General features: G+C 58.6%; 2 protein-coding genes across 2 annotated transcripts; both read left to right on the forward strand.

Moving 5' to 3' along the window:
- Positions 1-263: 263 nt before the first annotated feature.
- GALNT6 (polypeptide N-acetylgalactosaminyltransferase 6) lies at positions 264-13,200 on the forward strand (the record flags this gene model as incomplete). Its single annotated transcript, XM_082496417.1, has 11 exons — positions 264-403; positions 6,241-6,851; positions 7,715-7,887; positions 8,889-9,038; positions 9,128-9,362; positions 10,701-10,818; positions 10,907-11,107; positions 11,587-11,718; positions 12,505-12,606; positions 12,772-12,924; positions 13,087-13,200. The coding sequence occupies exons 2-11, from the start codon at positions 6,364-6,366 to the stop codon at positions 13,198-13,200; spliced, it is 1,866 nt and encodes a 621-aa protein (XP_082352543.1). The 5' UTR covers positions 264-403; positions 6,241-6,363.
- Positions 13,201-16,313: 3,113 nt separating this feature from the next.
- On the forward strand, positions 16,314-18,121 carry CELA1 (chymotrypsin like elastase 1; the record flags this gene model as incomplete). The annotated part of the gene is made up of 8 exons (XM_082496474.1): positions 16,314-16,356; positions 16,458-16,540; positions 16,642-16,742; positions 16,999-17,124; positions 17,210-17,346; positions 17,608-17,753; positions 17,840-17,989; positions 18,104-18,121. The coding sequence occupies 8 exons, from the start codon at positions 16,314-16,316 to the stop codon at positions 18,119-18,121; spliced, it is 804 nt and encodes a 267-aa protein (XP_082352600.1).
- Between the last annotated feature and the right edge of the window lie 158 nt (positions 18,122-18,279).

Here is an 18,279-nt window from a genome sequence, read left to right on the forward strand (position 1 = left end):
AACACATTTCTCCTTGCTTTAACAGCTGTATTGTGGATTAGACTTTCCCGTTTTACCATATTGCACCAATTATTACCAGTCTGAAAGATAATAAATAAAACCAAAGCTCGATACAAATCTGCAAACCATCTGCAAAGTACGTTTTAATTTGAAAGATTCGTACGATCTCGATTAGCATAAATATGCAAATCGGCTTTGCTTCCTGTCATATTTTCCAGGTTCACTGCTGCTCAGCGCTGCAAATTTAAGCTCCGGCTCTGTAATTAGGGGCTCGACTGATCAGTTTGATGGAGCCTCCTCTGACGCTCAGGAGGATGTGGATTCCCTGGTAGGGGAGAAGGGCAGAAATCCCGACCGGCCCGAAGGAAACACACCCGGCACAAGGAAAACTGCAGACAAAATGGTAAGGTTCGCTTCCAGTGCAGGTATTTCTGCGCTTCTCACACCACTAACAAGCCATAACCATAACTGCATCATATTTTTGGCTGTTTGGGTCCCACTGATTCTTAAAATCCAAGGATAAACATTTTGCACCCTCCAAAGCAGCTAACTCCATAGCTAACATATCAAATTAAAGATTAAGAGGATATATTTTGTCTGAGAGTTATATATAACTATGCCAATTAATTATTAAGAAGTGTGTGATTTGGAGCTGTCATTTCCAAGCGAGCCTGTATTGATTTTGTACGATCCCTGCTGTTTTTTTCAGTAGTTGACTGCTTCTTCATTTCCCCCAAATTACTTTTGTGACACTAGGAGGACGGTTCACCAGGAGATTTTAATCTCCTGCGTAACCTGAAAAGCCTTTCACAAATTGCAATTAAAGGAAGCAATCTGAGAAAACAAAAATTCTGGGGAAATCAGATGCTCAGCGTTCACCGAGCAACTCAGAGGGGCAGGACCTGCCTTCAGCCACGTTCTCCCTCGGTGCCAGGGAACAGGGCTGGTTTAACACAGTGAAAAGCTCGTCCCCACCCCATCCCCTGCGACACAGCCCGGCGTGGACCCTGTGAAGCCAAAAAAGCTCTGTTTTCCTCAAAAACGCACTTACTCTGGCGGGGGGCCCTCCTTCCCCCGGCCGGGCAGCCGCGGTGCGACATCAGGCTCGGCGAGTTGCAGCTGAAAAAAAGTTCAGCAGCAGCAAACTTTGGGGTAGGGAATTTCCCCTTCAGTTTTTGTGCTAAGACCGAAACCTCTGCATGGCGGCGAGGCAGGAAACAAAGCGGCAGTGAATTACAGGCAGCCGCTGAGCAAACCCAGGGCTTAAATTTAGCTCTGAAAAGCACAGGAGATTATTATGAAGGCCAAGGGTGGCCTCATGGCAGGTGAGTGCTGGCTTCTTTCTGCGCCACGCTGGGTGAGGCAGGTGCCTTTTCTGTGACTCAGTTTCCCCCCACCTTTCTCTAGCGACTCGTTAGTGCTGTAACATGGAGGCTGCTGGGTATTTGTGTGTCTGCAGTGCCCTGGAGCCCTGCCTGACTTATCCCCTGTAAGGAGGCTAATATTCAAGCTAATATCCCAATAATCCAAATTAATACTCACTCTGCCTCAGGTCAAATCCCCCAAATCCTCCATACAGCGCAGAAGCCAAGGCAAAATCCTCAGCTGGGTGATTAAAACCTGCCCAGGGTTCGTTCCTCTGGGATTCCGGAGAAGCCGTTGGGGTTTTCCCCGTCGCCCTCCTGTGTGTCTCAACCGCAGCCTCTCCTGGGGTGCGCAGGGGGATTGGGGGCTGCTGATGCCCTTCCTTGCAGGCGCAGAAATCCCCTGCTGAAGGGCTCGTAGCTGTCACATCACCCCTGAAGGGGCTTTGAGTGGCTCTTTCACACCACCAATATCTCACCTGGCTTTTCCAGGGAGTTTTTGTGCGGTGTCTAGCAGCTGCTGATCCTCAGGCTGTAGCTTCATGAAGATACCACCATCTAGTGTTAAATACGGGTCTTGAGGAGACGGGAAATGGGGTGCTGGGAGAGGGGGGCTCGCCCTCTGAGGTTGCGTCCTGGTTTGCCACCGCGTCACACACACAGCGGGGGGGATCACACCCTGTCCCCAAGCATGGGCTCCAGGCGCTGGTGGAGAGCAGCATCTGGTGCAATCGGCAGGTCGCCGGGAAGATCCAGGCTAATAAGGGATGACACAGAGGGATGGCAATAATTAGCAAGTTCCCGTGTTGATAGTCTATTTATAGCGACCGATGTGCTCACAAAAATTATCATTGCATCCTGGTAAAACCGATGGTAAATAAACTCCCAGCCTCGGTGAACCACTGCCCCCGAGGCAGGAAGCTCAGGATGCTCTGCCACACTTGCGCAATAATTAATAAATAAGAATAACAACAATAAACGTGGCACGAAATGAGGGACGGGCATGGGGATGAAGGGCATTTGCACCATGCTGGTGCCTCTCTCTTGCTGTCCAGCAGTCAGGCAGTATAGCATCTATATCTCCCGGCAGCACCCCAGTGCCAGGCCTTTACTGGACCCCAGCACACTTGGGGGCAGGCCCCTATGGCCTCTATAGGCCTCTGTGGCTCCTGACACCCCCAGAGCCAGGCCCTTGTAGCCGCTATGGCCTCTATAGGCCTCGGTGGCTTCTGACACCCCCAGTGCCTGGCCCCTGTAGTCTTTAAAGCTCTCTATAAGCCCCTGTGACTCCCACCACCCCCAGAGCCAAGCCCTTGTAGCCCTTACAGCCTCTATAAGCCCCTGTGGCTTGTGACACTGCCAAAGCCAGGCCTTTACAGGTCCCCAGCACACCTGGGCGCAGGCCCCTATGGCCTCTATAGGCCCTGTGGCTCCCAGCACCCCTGGTGCCTGGCCCCTGTAGCCTTTATAAGCCCCTGTAGCTCCCACCACCCCCAGAACCAGGCCCTTGTAGCCCCTATGGCTCCTGACACCACCAGTGCCGTGCCCTTGTAGCCTTTATAGCCTCTATAGGCCCCTGTGGCTCCCAGCACGCCCAGAGCACAGCTAGGCCCTTGTAGCCCCTATGGCCCCTCTAGGCCCCTGTGGCTCCCTGCCTGCGCCCCAGGTGTCAGGCCCCTATAGCCTCTATAGGCCCCTGCCACTCACGGCACCCCCCGTGCCCACAGCCCCTTTAGACCCCCGTCCCCGCCGGTACCCCGCTCTCAGGCCGCCGTCGCCCCGTCCATGGAGAGGCCGGCGCGGGTCCGGCGGGCGGCGCTAGGACCGCGGCGTGGCTCGCCCCGGGGGTCGGCGCTAGGACCGCAGCGGCACCGCCCCATGCACCTGTACCCCGGGGCGGCGGCAGGTGGCGGCGGTGGCTCCGCCCCTCCTGCCCGCGCGCCAGCCCCGCCCCGCCCCTCCCCGCCCCGCCGGGACGGCACCTGCGGCCCCGCGCGCGCGCCGCCGCCACCGTCGCTGCCGCCGCCGCTGCTGAGTTCGGTGAGCGGGACCGGGACGGGGCAGGGGCAGGGGCAGGGGCAGGGGCAGGGGCAGGGGCAGGGGGGGTGCTCCGGCCCGGTCCCGGTGTAGAGCCCGTGCACCGGGCGTGCCCGTGCGCACTAGGGAAGGGGCTGCTCCGGAGCACCGCGCCCCCCGCCCCGGGGGAAGTGAGTCCGGGTGTCCCGGTACGGAGCACCCCCCGGGGGAAGGGAGTCCGGGGGGTCCCGGTGTGAAACCCCTCCGGGGAAACGGGATCGGGGGTCCCGGTGCTCCGGGGGAAGGGGGTCCGGGGGGTCCCGGTGCAGAGCCCCAACCCCATGGGAAAGGGGTTTGGGGGAGTCCCGGTGCAGAGCCCCAACCCCGGGAGAAGGGGGTCCGGGGGATCCCGGTGTGGAACACCCCACCCCCACCCCCCTAAGTAAGGGGCAGTCGGGGGGTCGCGGTGCAGAGGTCCTCCAGGGAAGATGCCACGGGCACCGGTGTGAAGTCCCCCGGGGAAGGGTCTGGGGTCCCGGGATGGAGCCCCCTCAGGGAAAGGGGTCCAGGCTGGACCCCCCGGGGGCTGCATGGCTCCGTGCACTGCGCCGAGCAGGATCCGGCCCCCTTCCATCCCCATGGGGCATCCCGGCACCCAGCCCATCTCCGGGGTTCCTGGCACCCCATCACCAGGAGTGGCTCAAGGACCCCAAGGGCTCATCCCAAGTGGGGTGAGGCCACTGGTTTGATAGCGGGAGCCCCATGGGACCCCCCACCTTCCCCTTGTGCCCCCCGGCATCACCGGTTCCTAAAACCAGAGCCGTGCCGTGCTCCTCTGGCATGAGGAGCCGAATCCCACCGGCAGTGCCAACCATTTCTCGGCACCACCGGGAAGGAACGCGGCTTTGCCCCCGGCCCAGCCGGCGGAGGGGTTGGGGAGGGGGGGGGTGCAGGATGGCACCCCACTTCCTGTGCTTGGCTTTTTGCCATCCCGACCTCTTCTGACATCGCAGTCGTGGCCGCCGGCTCGCGGCCACGTGGAGCACGCGGCCACGTTGACGGCAGCCGCCCTGTTTGCTCCCGGTGTCGTGTCGGTGTTGATTTGCTTTTATAGTATTTATTTTCCCCCACCTTTCCCCCCCCTCCCCAACCCCCCCCCCCCTGCTGGGGGAGCGCCTCTTGATTTCCACCTCACCCCACCATTCCTTCCTCCCGCGCCACAGAGGATGCCACCAAATTCCCACCAAAACCCCTTTTTCCAAACCCGATGGGCTCCACGGGATGATTTTTGGCATTTTGGGGGGCTGGGTTGAGTGGGAGGGAGCGTCATCGGTTCCTGGGTTTGCTGGGCTGGGAGCGCAGAGCATAAACGCGCCGGGAGCTCGCGCCGCACCTCGGTGCAAAATCCACCCCGGCACTTTTTGGGGGGATTTTTTTTTTTATGGGGGATGGGATATTTTGCTTTTTGGTTTTATTGGGGCGGGGGTTTGGGGTCGGAGCCCCCCCCACCCCCCAGGAGCTTGAGTGTTGCTGTTGTGCATAAACCCGTACCTGCCTGCCGCCCTGGGGTTTATTAGCATCGCATGCTAACGAGCGAGCTTCGTTAGGTTGTTGCGTTGGTCACGGCAATGTGGCAGGAAGGAGACTCTCGGAGAGATGTGGAGATAGTAGAAACGGCGTTTTCCTCCCCAAAATGGGTTGCTCTTCACCACTCGCCTCCTCGCACGGCGGTGGCTCGCACCGTGCACCGAAAGCATCGGGGCTCAGGGGCACAAGTGGGGTGGAGCATCTTTGCCGGGATACGAGCAGAAATTGAAGTGGTTTTATTTCTTTTGTTATTTTTTTTTTTTTTCCTTAATTCTGCTCTTCCTCGTGGAGCCGGTGCTGCCGTGGCTCGGGAACGGGCGGCCTTGGCAGTGAAGCGTGGTCCGGCCATCGGCTTTGATCCCCACAGCTCTGAAAGCGGTGACCCCGGGGACCACCTCATCCCTCCTCCTTTACGAGCCGGAGCTTCCTCGCCCTTGAAGTTGTTGGCAGGTGCCCTTCTCCGCTCCGGGGCCGCACCATTTCCAAGGCGATAAAAAGAAAAGGAGGGAAAAGAAAAAAAAAAAAAAAAAAAAAAAAAAAAAGAAATAAAGGAGGAGGGGGGGACCCCGAAGTGGAGGAGGAGGAGATGCCGGTGAATGGCTCCCGCGGAGCTTCTCCATGCTCCGGCGGCAGCGGTTCACAAAGAGCAGCCGCGGGAGGTTTGCTCGCGGTGGGAAAGCTCAGCCGGTCACAGTGCTTTCGTCGGGTCCCGGCGGAGACTTTGCAGCCGGTGCTGAGCTCTCGGTGGCCGCCGCACCAGTCAGGGCACCAGCCACCGAATCTGCTGCTCCGATTCCGCCGAAACCGAAGCGCCACGGGGTCTTGCGCATGTTTTCCTTCCCAGCGTGGCTGCAGGCAGGGAAAATACTTTTGGGAAAAGCTTTTTCCATACAGCCAAAAATATTTCGGCACATTTTGCGGCTTTATTTTAGCTTGGTTCCACTGGTCCCGGCGTGCACGGGGGGGGTGGGGGGGGGGGGGTAATGCGGCAGCTGTCTCGGCAGCAGGAGAAAGAAACTGTTTGGGATGTCCCACGCTCGCGGTGACCACATCCAGCACGTCTCGCAGCATCTTGCGAACCTCTCTTTTTCCTGGTGTTTTATTTTCAGCGCGAATTTACAGGTCGGAGGGGAGAGTATTGCAGGGGTCTCGCTTGCTCCGTAGCAGGGAATGAACTTTGTATTAATATATAATTAATATTCATTTCAAGGGGATGCACCTGAAGTGCATCCAGTCCGTGCATTAACCTGCGGGTGTTCCTCCTTCTCCCCAGGTCAGCAGAGTGGAGCGGGTCATCATGAAGCACCCTGAGACCTCACATCCCTGAAACGCCCATCACCGCAGGGAGGACCCTCCCGAAACCACACAGGGGGAAAAGAAAAAAAAAAAAAAAAAAATGAGGCTTTTCCGGAGACGTTACAGCCCCTTGAAGGTGGCTTTGGCGGGTGCCGTCTTCGTCATCTTCCTCTTCATCCTGCAGAAGGACGTGGGGAACAAGGACCCGGGCGAGGAACCCTGGTTGAAGAACATCGTCCAGGGGAAGGACCAAGTCCTTGACCTCATGCTGGGGGCAGTCAACAACATCCGGGACTCGATGCCGAAGCTGCAGATCGGCGCTCCGGTTCGGCAGGAGGAACCACCGCCCGACGCTCGCTCCTGCCTGCCCGGCGTCTACACGGCGGCGGAGCTTCGGCCGCTGATGGAGAGACCCCCCCAAGACCCCGCCAGCCCCGGAGCAGACGGCAAAGCCTTCAAGAAGGAGCGATGGACGCCGGAGGAGACGAAGGAGAAGGAGCGAGGATACGAGAAGCATTGCTTCAACGCCTTCGCCAGTGACCGCATCTCCCTCCAGCGAGCGCTGGGACCCGACAGCCGCCCGCCGGAGTAAGAGCCCTCACCCGGAGCCGTGCGGGTCCGTTTGCTCCTGGAGGGGGGAGACAAGTTCAAGGGGTAACAAAAGCAGATCGGGAGCGGGACGTCACCGAGCGTTGGCAGAGAATTGAAAAGAAGGAGGGCTGAAAAAAATCCGTACATTTATTTTATATTTTTTTCCCTAATTATTGTCCTCTTGGGGTTGGTTTTTAACAGCAACGGGCAAAAGCCAGCGGCGGCTCTTTGTGTCTGTGCGTACCTGCTCGCGGCCGGGTGGCTCCGGCATCTTCCCCCCCACCCCTTCCTCCTTCTTTCCCTCCTCTCCCTCTTTTATTTCAGCCGGCTCCAGTAATCGGACTTTTTCTTTTCTTAGCCGAGTGGAACAGCCTCAGACCCCGCTGGGGTCGGGAGAGGGGGGTGAAGGAAGCAGCATAAACTGGAGAGATTTCCTCGCCTGCCTGCCGGCCGCGGGCTGCCAGATTAAAGCATGGCCCCCCCGACCCCTGCCTGCCCCAGGGGGGGTGGGCTGGGGATTTTGGGCTGGGGAGGAAAAAAAGGCTTGAATAGGAGGTAGAAACCCAGCCCTGGCATGGAAACCAGTTCCCCCCGTGCCGGCAGGCGATTATCCGTGCTTAGCAGGTGTAGCGGTGACAATGGGGGGGACACGGGGTGGCAGGAATGCGATTCACTCAACCGGCGGTGGGGGGAGAGGTAGAAATCAATCGAAATCAAAGCGGTGATGAGCTGAGAGCCGCCGGGGCCGGGAGCCGCTCTGCTGCCGTGGGGTCTGGGGGGGGGGGGCCGACAAGGGGTGTTTCGCTTCTGCCGTGCCCCCCTCCCCGCCTTGCTTAGCCCACTGCTTTTCTCTCTCGGAGGTGCATCGACCAGAAATTCAAGCGGTGCCCCCCTCTGCCCACCACCAGCGTTGTCATCGTCTTCCATAACGAAGCTTGGTCGACGCTGCTGCGGACGGTGTACAGCGTCCTGCACGCCTCCCCGGCCCTCCTGCTGAAGGAGATCATCCTGGTGGACGATGCCAGCACCGACGGTGGGTGGGAGCCGGAGGGATGCGGGAGCCGTGACGGGAATGCAGGAGCTGGAGGGATGCAGGGAGATGCTGAGCATCTTTCCATTCCCGGGAGCAACGGTTCTGAGCCACTCAGAGGAGAAGCAGCTCGTGCCGTCTCCGAGCGGCTCCGGATGCATTCGGCAACTCTTCCACGTTTTTTTCGCATCCGCCCAGGAGCGCCCTTGGGGATTTTCCCTTCTCCGGCGCTGCCGTTAAACCCAGCCCTGGAGAAAAAGCGGGCACTCCTCCAGCATCCTGCAAACACCTCATCTGCTGGCCGCCTTGCCTGCCAGGCTCCAATCCTCATTAGTTACACCCAGAGCAAATTAACGATGCGGTTCAGCGTCGGGACGCTGGAGAGGAGCGGACTTTGTCCTTGACCCAGAGATAGACGCTCCCCGTCCACCCGCGGTGTCTGCACGGGCTCCCAAGGAGCAGAAACCCCGGGGTGGTGCGGGGCTTTATCACCCGTGAGCTTGGCTCCCGCTGCGGTGGGGACACGGGTCGGATGCTCCTCAGACTTAGGACGGCTCTTGGGACATCTCAGCTCTCGCTTGGCTGTTCCCAGCTCTTGGCTTGGCCACATCTGCCAAGGAAGGAGAGAAATCCCAATTTGCCAGGGTGGCACCTTGTCCTCTGACCCTTCCCTCGGTGACAGCTCGGTCCTGGTGACGCTTTAGCCGTGGGGCGCGAGACTTTGTCACCCCGTCCTTCCTCTGATCCCTCTTTGGTGGGGGATTGGACGGGGTGGGTGGCCACCTCCTTGGCAAACCCCGCTTTCTTTAGCCAAAAATGCTTTTGGGGTTTGGGGAAAGGAGGTTCTGTGTGTCCCCGGATCAGCACGCGGGTGTGGGGGCTGAGCAGCGGGTCCTGCGGGGGGCAGGGATGGGGTGGGGGCGGCAGGATGGGCTGGTGGGGCGTAGGGACCTCCCTCTCCCCCTCTCCGACGGAACCGGTTGCTCTTTCTCCCCCCTTCCCAGACTACCTGAAGGACGAGCTGGATCGCTACGTGGAGCAGCTCCAGATTGTGCGCGTCGTGCGGCAGGAGGAGCGGAAAGGGCTGATCACGGCGCGGCTGCTGGGGGCCAGCGTGGCCAGCGGGGAGGTCCTCACCTTCCTGGACGCCCACTGTGAGTACCCACCACCTCCCGCGGTCCCCGGGCAGCCGCGAGGGTGAAGTCGTCTCCGCTCAATGCCCAAACCCTTCCCCGCATCCCAGGTGAGTGTTTCCACGGTTGGCTGGAGCCCCTCTTATCCCGCATTGCCGAAGAGCCCACGGCCGTTGTAAGCCCCGACATTGCCACCATCGATCTCAACACCTTCGAGTTCTCCAAACCCGTCCAGAATGGCAAACAGCACAGTCGGGGCAACTTCGACTGGAGCCTGACTTTCGGCTGGGAGGTCATCCCGCCCCGGGAGAGGCAGCGGAGGAAGGACGAGACCTTCCCCATCAAGTAAGCCATTGCGCGGGGGGTGGGGATTTTTATCTGCTTCGGAGCTGCTGTGATGGGAGCAGAGGTTGGACGAGCCCTGGGAATGCCACCTCCGGACCCAAAGTCTGCCAAATGACCCGGCTGAGCGTGCTTTGGGAGGGACAGCTGGGGGTGACAAAGAGCTGGGCGCCCTGTGCTGCGAAACTACCCCTTCCTCCCATTGTTTTTGCTCTTTTTTTTCCAACAAATTAGGGTTTTCCCTGTTGGTTTTGGTGCCTCCAGGCAGGTGATGCTGTCCCTTCCCAGCAGAGTTTCCCCCGTGGCTCTCGGGTGATTTGTGCCTGGGAGAGGCACAGGCAGAGCTGAAACCATCACTGGGGTTTGGCGAATATGAACCTTTTGCAAAAACACCTTTGAGTTGCCCTCGGCCATCTCTCCGCTCCCACAAAATCTCTCGTTAAGGGGTTAATTGCTGTCTTGCATCTTCTCCCTCTCGGATACCCGGCTACCTGCGCACAGGATGGGCACCTTGCGCTGGCCCAGCAGCAAGAAGATGTCACCTCTCAGATCGGACTGCACCAAACCCCCCTTTTTTTACCCCTTATTTTGCACGCGGAGAAAACCCTGAATGGTTTTTACCACTGCACCTTTCCGACGGTGCCCCACGATAAGCCGGGTGATCCCACCGGGAGATACCGGACACCCCGCCTGGCCCCGGCCGCATCCCGTCCCCTGGCCGGCGGCCGGGCTGGCTTTGTGCAGAGGTCACCCGGGAGACGTCCCCGTCCCAATAAAGGTCCCTTTTTACCACGAGCCGGCGGTTTGGCTCCTGGCAGCATCTCATCTCCGCTCGGCAGGAACGCAGCGGCTCAGAGAATCCTTTTCTTTTTTTTTTTTTTTTTTTTTTTTTTTTCTTTTTTTTGTATTTTTCCTGAATAAAAGCAAGTTTCTGTTCCAGCCTCTTCTAAAGATCAGATGGGAAAGATTAGAGAAGCCGGAGCAGTGAATGGGGCGCCGGCCGCTGCGCTCTAATCCCGCCTCCCCCCCCCCTTCTTTTCGGCGATAGGTTTTTGGTAACAATATCCCCCTTTCGCTTTGAGTGGCGAGCCAGCGGTGAGGCCCCTCGGTGTCACGCTGCCACCGCTGCCTCCGTCCCCTCCTGGCAGCCAGGTCTGGCCTTTCTGCTAAAGCCACCACATCTGGGGCACAGCTGGATGGAGCAGGGAGATGGGGGGGACGACACAGCTGCAAAGTGCTCACACCCATCGGGAGGGCCATGATGTCCCCAAAACTCAGATTCCTGCTTTTCTATTTTTTATTTTAACCCTATTTTGCCCCCCCCTTCTCCCTCTCCTGTAGGTCCCCGACCTTTGCCGGTGGCCTCTTTGCCATCTCCCGGTCCTACTTCGAGCACATCGGCTCCTACGACGATCAGATGGAGATCTGGGGGGGTGAGAACGTGGAGATGTCCTTCAGGGTAAGGATGGATCGGCGCCGTCTTCAAAGGGGGTCTTCAGGGATGCTCCTTGTTGGGGGGGCACATCTCAGGTGTCGCCTCCCCGTAGGTTTGGCAGTGCGGGGGTCAAGTTGAGATCATCCCTTGTTCCGTGGTGGGTCACGTCTTCCGCTCCAAGAGCCCCCACACCTTCCCCAAAGGCACCCAGGTCATCTCCAGGAACCAGGTCCGCCTGGCCGAGGTCTGGATGGATGAATACAAGGAGATCTTCTACAGGAGGAACCAGCAAGCTGCGCAGATGGCCAGAGAGGTACCGGGCATGCTGGAGGGCCAGAAGGCCCTCCTGGGGATAGGGGGGGTCTGATCCTGTTTGGAGCTCAGAGCCTGAGCAGAGGGAGGAGGTGGGCTCCACCTGGAGGTGGGAAAGTAAATGCAGGTGGAAAGATGGAGCCAAAAAGCTATTATTATTTTTTTTCTATTTGGCCGTAACGTTTCCTAGTAGAAAAACATCAATTTTTTTTAAAAATAAAATGAAAATGTTTTTTTACACTGGAACATTGTGCTCTGACACCAAAATGTCCCAACCCTCTCGGTGAGCGGCCGGAGCCTGAGGGTACGTGCTGGGGGCTGGGGATGTCTCGCAAGACCCCACCGCTGTCTCTGTGAGGGACGATGACAAAGCCAAGAGGAACCCTCAGCTCTGAGCCCCGGCTCGGGAGGGGGTTTTGGGGTTTTTTCCTTCCCGGCTTTGGAGGTTAGTTTAATTTTCTCACGTGACTTTGTCGATAGAAGACGTATGGTGACATTACAGACCGGCGCAAGCTGAGGGAGCAGCTCCACTGCAAGAACTTCACCTGGTACCTCCAGACCATCTACCCGGAGATGTTCGTTCCCGACCTGACTCCAACTTTTTACGGAGCAGTGAGTACGGGGGAGCGTCCTGCTGGGCTCAGTCTTTGGCTAGAAATAGCCACAGCAGTGAAGTCCCCAAAAGGTTGAGTTTGGGGTTTTTTTGCATTTAAACCAGCGTGCTGGAGGAAGGTTTTGGTGCAGCCACGTCTGTCACCGGCCGGCAGGGCCGGTTGGGGCTCTGACTCACAGCGAGAGAGCTGGAATCCGGCAGAGCTGGTTTGGGGCAAGTTGCGGGGTGGGGGATCCGCGGGGCCGTGGGGTTGGGTTAAATTGGGCGAAAGAGCTGAAAGCTTTCAGGAGCCCCGCGCCCGGCGCTTGGCACGCACCGGGTGGACTTGAAAAACCGAGCTGGGGACGGGCAGGATGCAGAGCGTCGGCTCCATCCCTGGGGATGGAGCTGCCAAAAATGAAAAGAAGAGGGGAAAAAAAAAAAAAAAGGCGCTTTTCCTCCGAGTTGGGGTCCAAGTCCGACCCTCCTCGGCCGGGGCGAGGTGAGAGCAGCCGTTGGATGCGGCGAGGGCCGGGCGCTGGCTCCCCGCCGGGTTTTCATTCACCTTTGTTTCCTGAAACCTCCTCCCGGCGGCTCTCACCTTTGCCTCGGTGGGACGGAGGCGTTGGCACGGGCGTTCCTCGTGTCCTGGAAAGGACAAGTGACCCGGACACAGCACCTAGTACCGGGATCGTGTTTGTACAGCGATAATTAATTGCCCCGCGAAGCCCAAACCCAGGGCGGGTCCCCATCCCGGACCCTCGGAGCCCAGCTCACCCCTCTGCCCCTTTTTCTCCCCTCCGCAGATAAAAAACGAGGGCACCAAGAGCTGCCTGGACGTCGGTGAGAACAACCACGGTGGGAAACCGCTCATCATGTACCCCTGCCACGGGATGGGGGGCAACCAGGTGGGCACCCATCAATCCCCAGTGCTTCCCCTTCCTGCAGCCCCCCCCCCCCCTCCCCCCTCCCGGGGGTCACTTTCTCGGGGTGCAGCAGCGTAACGTCCCCTCTGTGGTCTTTGTGTGTGTGTGTCCTGTCCCGTCCCCCCCCGTCCCCCTCCCTCCCCCCAGTATTTTGAGTACACGAGCCAGCGGGAGCTGCGGCACAACATCGGGAAGGAGCTCTGCCTGCGGGCGGGCTCGGGCTCAGCCGAGCTGGGCGAGTGCCAGTACCGAGGGAAGCCCGGGCGCGTGCCGGCCAGCGAGGAGTGGGACCTGGCGCAGGTGAGGAGATGCGTCTCCATCCCGGGAATCACCCAAGGGGATGGTGGCATCATCCCCCCCCTCCCTCCATGCTGATGCTTCTCTGCTCCTTCCCCTCTGTCACATCCTGAAGTTGTCCACCCCCGTCATCGCTGAGCTGGTGCCGTCTTTATTTTTTGGCAGGACCGGCTCATTAAAAACTCAGCCTCTGGTACGTGCTTGACGGCACGAGGGAAGCACCCGGCGATGGTTCCCTGCGACCCAGCGGACCCCCACCAGCTCTGGTCCTTCACCTAAGGGAGGAGCAGAGCCCGAGCCCCCGGCCGTGCCCAACTGCGCTCAGGAAACCAGATTCCAAAAAAACAACTTTCCCCCGCCCTTTTTTTTTTTTTTTTTTAATTTTTTTTTTATTTAAGAAGCGGAAGCCTTAAATATGCTGCATTTCACGGTTGCCTTGAACTCAGTCCCGTGCCTCCGGAGCGGGAAAGCTCGGGGAGCCGGGCTCGGCCGGCTGTGCCCCACAGAGCCCGAAACACGGCGGCTGTTGAGGTGCCCGAGGATGCTCTTCGGTACCCGTCTGCTGCTCTTCCGTCCCCTCCCCGGTTCCGGCCAGAGACTCTTAAACTCATACTGGGCATTGAAAACCACGGCCGTGCCACCTCGCACATGAAAGTCAGGTGGGAAACTCCGACCAGCGAGGAGGAGGACGGTGACCGGCCGTGGGGCTCATCCCGCAGGAGGGTGGGTCATGGTTTGTGGTGGTCCCCTGAGGGGCGAGGGGATCCATCCCCCTTGCCCCGATACTGCCATGGGGCTGCCAAGATGCGGCGCTCGCCCACTGCGGGTGTCGTGCATCGCCGCTGCTGGGCGGGAGAAGTTGGGCTGTCTGCCTTAGGTGTCAGGCTTGATTGGGGGGGGAAGTTAGATGATTTTTTTTCTTTTTTATGATGATGATGACAATTCCTTGGTGCGATTCTGCTCGTGCTGACCTGGAGGAAGGTTTTTCCCAGACAGCATCACTCGAACGCACTGCGGCATCCTCCCGGAGAGGCTCTCACCGGCTCCCGGGAGCAAAAACTCGTCTCTCCCCTGGTTTTCTTCAAGCCTGGCTACTGTAGCTGCCACTTTCATTGCCATTTCGTTCATAGTGAGGGGGGAAACCCCTCCTGGAAGTGGTGTGGAGGTGGGAGAACCAGTCTTTGGATACACAACCTCAAATAAAAAGATGATTTATTTTACAGACATCCCATCTCTGGTGTCCTCCGAGCTCCCGCCCCTCCTCTGATTGAATTTCCCTCCCTCTTCTTGCCCTGGAAACTCCCTTTTGCAGCCCCAAAGTGGATTTAAAGCCACTTTTGCAATGAGGTGTCAAATTTGGGGTGGTTCAAATTTGAGTTGGGGGGTCCTCATGCCGAGGCAGAGGCTTTGCTGCTGTCCCTCACGGTGTTCCCTTCTGCAGTGATAAAGCAAATAAGTGATTATTTGTAGACCATTTTACCCATGAAATCTCATGTTTTCCTTGGAGATAAGAGCAGAAATGCAACAGGTGTGTTCTTTCGCTATTTTTTTTTTTTTTTGAACTGGTTGAATCCATAATCACCACCGTCACAAATGCTGTTTTCCAGTTGTTTTTCATGAGTGGAGCGAAAACCTTCCTGCTGCAGGTTCACCCCCCAGAACGCCCTCCACTTCTTTTTAAAAGGGGGGAAAAAAATAAAACTGGTTTGGCCGCAAATCAGGTTTTTCTTACAAAACAGCTTGGTGTTTCATTTAATCTCAAAATGCCCCATGTAGGTCTCATCCAGTCCCCACTCCGGTGCCCTCTGTCCCAGGTGGGCTGGATTTTTTTGGAGGTGGTGAAGGTCTTGCCTTGTGTTTGCCTCAATTTCTCCATCCCAGGGGTGATGCGGGGAATCATAGACTCATGGAATGCTTTAGGTTGGAAGGGACCTTGAAGATCATGCAGTTCCAACCCCCTGCCCTGGGCAGGGACACCTCCCCCCAGCCCAGGTTGCTCCAAGCCCCGTCCAACCTGACCTTGAACACCTCCAGGGATGGGGCAGCCACAGCTTCTCGGGGCAACCTGCGCCAGGGGCTCACCGCCCTCACAGGAAAGAATTTCTTCCTCGTAACTCATCTAAGTCTCCCCTCTTTCAGTGTAAAACCATTCCCCCTCATCCCATCACTCCCCTCCCTGATCCAGAGTCCCTCCCCACCTCTCCTAGAGCCCCTTTAGGCACTGGAAGGGGCTCTAAGGTCTCCCCAGAGCCTTCTCTTCTCCAGGCTGAACCCCCCCACCTCTCCCCTCCTGTCCTCCCAGCAGAGGGGCTCCAGCCCTCCCAGCATCTCCAGGGCCTCCTCTGGCCCCGCTCCAACAGGTCTGTGTCTCTCCTGTGCTGAAGCCCCTGAGCTTCACTGCAGCACTGCGGGGGGGTCTCCCCAGAGCAGACCAGAGGGGCACAATCCCCCCCTCACCCTGCTGGCCATGCTGCTGGGGATGCAGCCCAGGATACGGTCAGCCTTCTGGGCTGCGATCGCACACTGCCGGCTCATATTGAGCTTCTCATCAATCAGCACCCCCAGGGCCTTCTCCTCAGGGCTGCTCCCCAGCCATTCCCCTCCCAGCCTGGAGTTGTGCTTGGGATTGCCCCGACCCAGGTGTAGGACCTTGCACTTGGCCTGGTTGAACTTCATGAGGTTCGCACAGGCCCACCTCTCCAGCCTGTCCAGGTCCCTCTGGATTGCATCCCTCCCCTCCAGCGTGTCTACCTCGCCAAACAGCTCGGTGTCATCAGCAAACTTGCTGAGGGTGCCCTCCACCCCACTGTCCATGTCTCCAACAAAGATGTTGAACAGTACAGGTCCCAGTACCATCCCCTGAGGAACACCACTCATCGCTGGTCTCCACTTGGACATGGAGCCATTGACCACAACTCTTAGAGTGCGACTGTCCAGCCAGTTCTTTATCCACCGAGTGGTCCATCTGTCGAATCCATGTCTCTCCAATTTAGAGACCAGGATATCGTGTGGGACAGTGTTCCCATGTTGGATAAAACTCTTGGAAGCATCCCGCGGATCAACGCGCTGCGAGAGCCGCAGCTGGGCCGTCTGTGGGGCTTTGACACCAGGATAAACTCATGACAGTGTTGCCCGAGATGTGCAGAAGAGGGAGGTGCAGGGCATCGTCACCATGGGGAGCCAGGCTGCCTGCCCAAATCCAAGGGGAACTTGGGGTGCACCCAGGGTTTTCAGCCCTGACCTTTGGGGCCCTGTGTGTTTTGGAAGAGGGACCAAGGCTGCTCGATAAGGCCGTGTCACCTGGGTTTTTTTCCCGTCCCTCCTACCCCGTCCCCTTTAAAGCCACCAGCGGCGCAGCCACCGCTGCAGACGAAGCGTCGCCGTGATCCAGGATGATGCTGCAGCTCGTGCTCCTCGCCGCCCTCGCCCTCTGCGGTGCGTCCTCCGCGGGAAGCCGTCGGCCTCGTTAGCTGGTGACGCCCCCCCGGGGTGAGTTAGTGATTCACTCTCCCCTCTCCCCATCCTCTCTCCCGCAGGTCACTGCTCTGAGCAGGAACTCAATGGAGTGCAGCGGGTGGTTGGTGGGACGGAGGCGCGCTCGCACGCCTGGCCCTCCCAGGTGGGTCCTTCCCCGGGGCAGCCGGTAAATCCCATGGGGGTCTCATCCTCCCGGGACCATGTGGTGAGAGCTCCTCGCGTCTCACTTTCCGCCCTCCCCAGATCTCCCTCCAGTATTACTCCGGTGGCAGCTGGCATCACACCTGCGGAGGGTCCCTCATCCAGAGAAACTGGGTGATGACGGCAGCCCACTGCGTGGATCGGTGAGCAGCCACGGTGACCCCCACCTTCCCTCCATGGAAAAGCTGTTTTCCACCAAAATCCTTTCCAAGGAGAAATTTTGGCTGCCCCAACCCAGAGAGCAAAGGTCCTTTAAGGTCTTTGCTGATCCTCCATCAAGGGGGTTACACGGCCCATCTTTGGGAGCATCTTCTTGCGCTGATCCTTTCCATATCAACTCACTCGTGAAATAATCATAACTCTGGGCTTGATCCTGTGTTTTTTTCACCTTCCCGGCAGTAACATGAACTTCCGCGTCGTGGCTGGTGAACACAACCTCAACATGAACGACGGCAGCGAGCAGATCTTGGGCGTGAGCCGGATCATCATCCATCCCTACTGGAACAGCAACAACGTCGCCGGGGGGTAACGCACGCGGGGAGGGGGATTTGGGGGGAGCGTCACTGGGAATGGGGGCGTTTCTTGTGACATTCTCTCCTCCTTTTGCCAGCTACGACATTGCCCTGATCCGCCTGTCCAGCTACGCCACCCTGAACTCCTCCGTGCAGCTGGCGGTCCTGCCCCGGGAGGGATCCGTCCTGCCCAACAACTACCCCTGCTACATCACAGGCTGGGGTCTCACCCGCAGTGAGTGCTGCCGGCTCGCCCCGGCCCTAAATCACCCAAAATCCATGGGAAAAGTGGGGAGCAGAATGATATTTTTAAGCCCTTTTTGGATCCCAGGAGGTATCATGTAGGGCTTTGCTCAGAGCATGGAGTTGCCCAAGGTTGGGTGGGGTCGTGCCGAGCTTTAAGGGGGATTTTATGTGGGAAAAGGGGCTCGGGGGTGGCTGTGGGTCTCACAGGTCTTTGCCGGCACGGCATTAACCGGCGCTCGGTTGCGTGCAGCCAACGGGCAGCTCTCCAGCGTCCTGATGCAGGCGTACCTCCCCGTGGTGGACTACCAGATCTGCTCCAGCTCCTCCTACTGGGGCTCCACCGTGAAGCCCACCATGGTCTGTGCCGGTGGTGACGGCATACGCTCCGGCTGCCAGGTATGGCCCCGGCATCCCATTTTCCCCCTGGCATCCCACCGGCATCCCCATTCCTCCCATCTCATACGGGTTCCTCGGTCCGGCAGGGTGATTCGGGCGGTCCCCTCCACTGCGCGGTGAATGGGCAGTACCAGGTCCACGGCGTCACCAGCTTCGTCTCCGGTTTGGGCTGCAACGTCCAGGGCAAACCCACCGTCTTCACCCGTGTCTCTGCCTACAACTCCTGGATCATGAACGTAAGGCAACAGCAGGGCTTGGGCAGCTGGGGGCTGAGACCTGGCGCAATCACTGCACCGATGCACCGGCTCCATCCCTTCTTGACTCAACTGTTGCCCTTCTTCTCCTTCTAGGTGATAGCCCAGAACTGAGCAGTGGCAGAAGAGCCCAGTCCCCGGCTCGGGTGATGGACATCATCTTGCCCCACGTTTCCATCGGGGGGGTTGAAAACCTGTAGCCGGTGTCAATAAAATCTATTCCTCAATCCAGCGTGCTGTGGATGTTTTCTCCTCCAGCCCTCTGCATCCTT

The sequence above is a fragment of the Vanellus vanellus genome, assembly GCF_965231255.1.
Source record: "Vanellus vanellus genome assembly, chromosome: 28".
NCBI classification, from domain to species: domain Eukaryota; kingdom Metazoa; phylum Chordata; class Aves; order Charadriiformes; family Charadriidae; genus Vanellus; species Vanellus vanellus.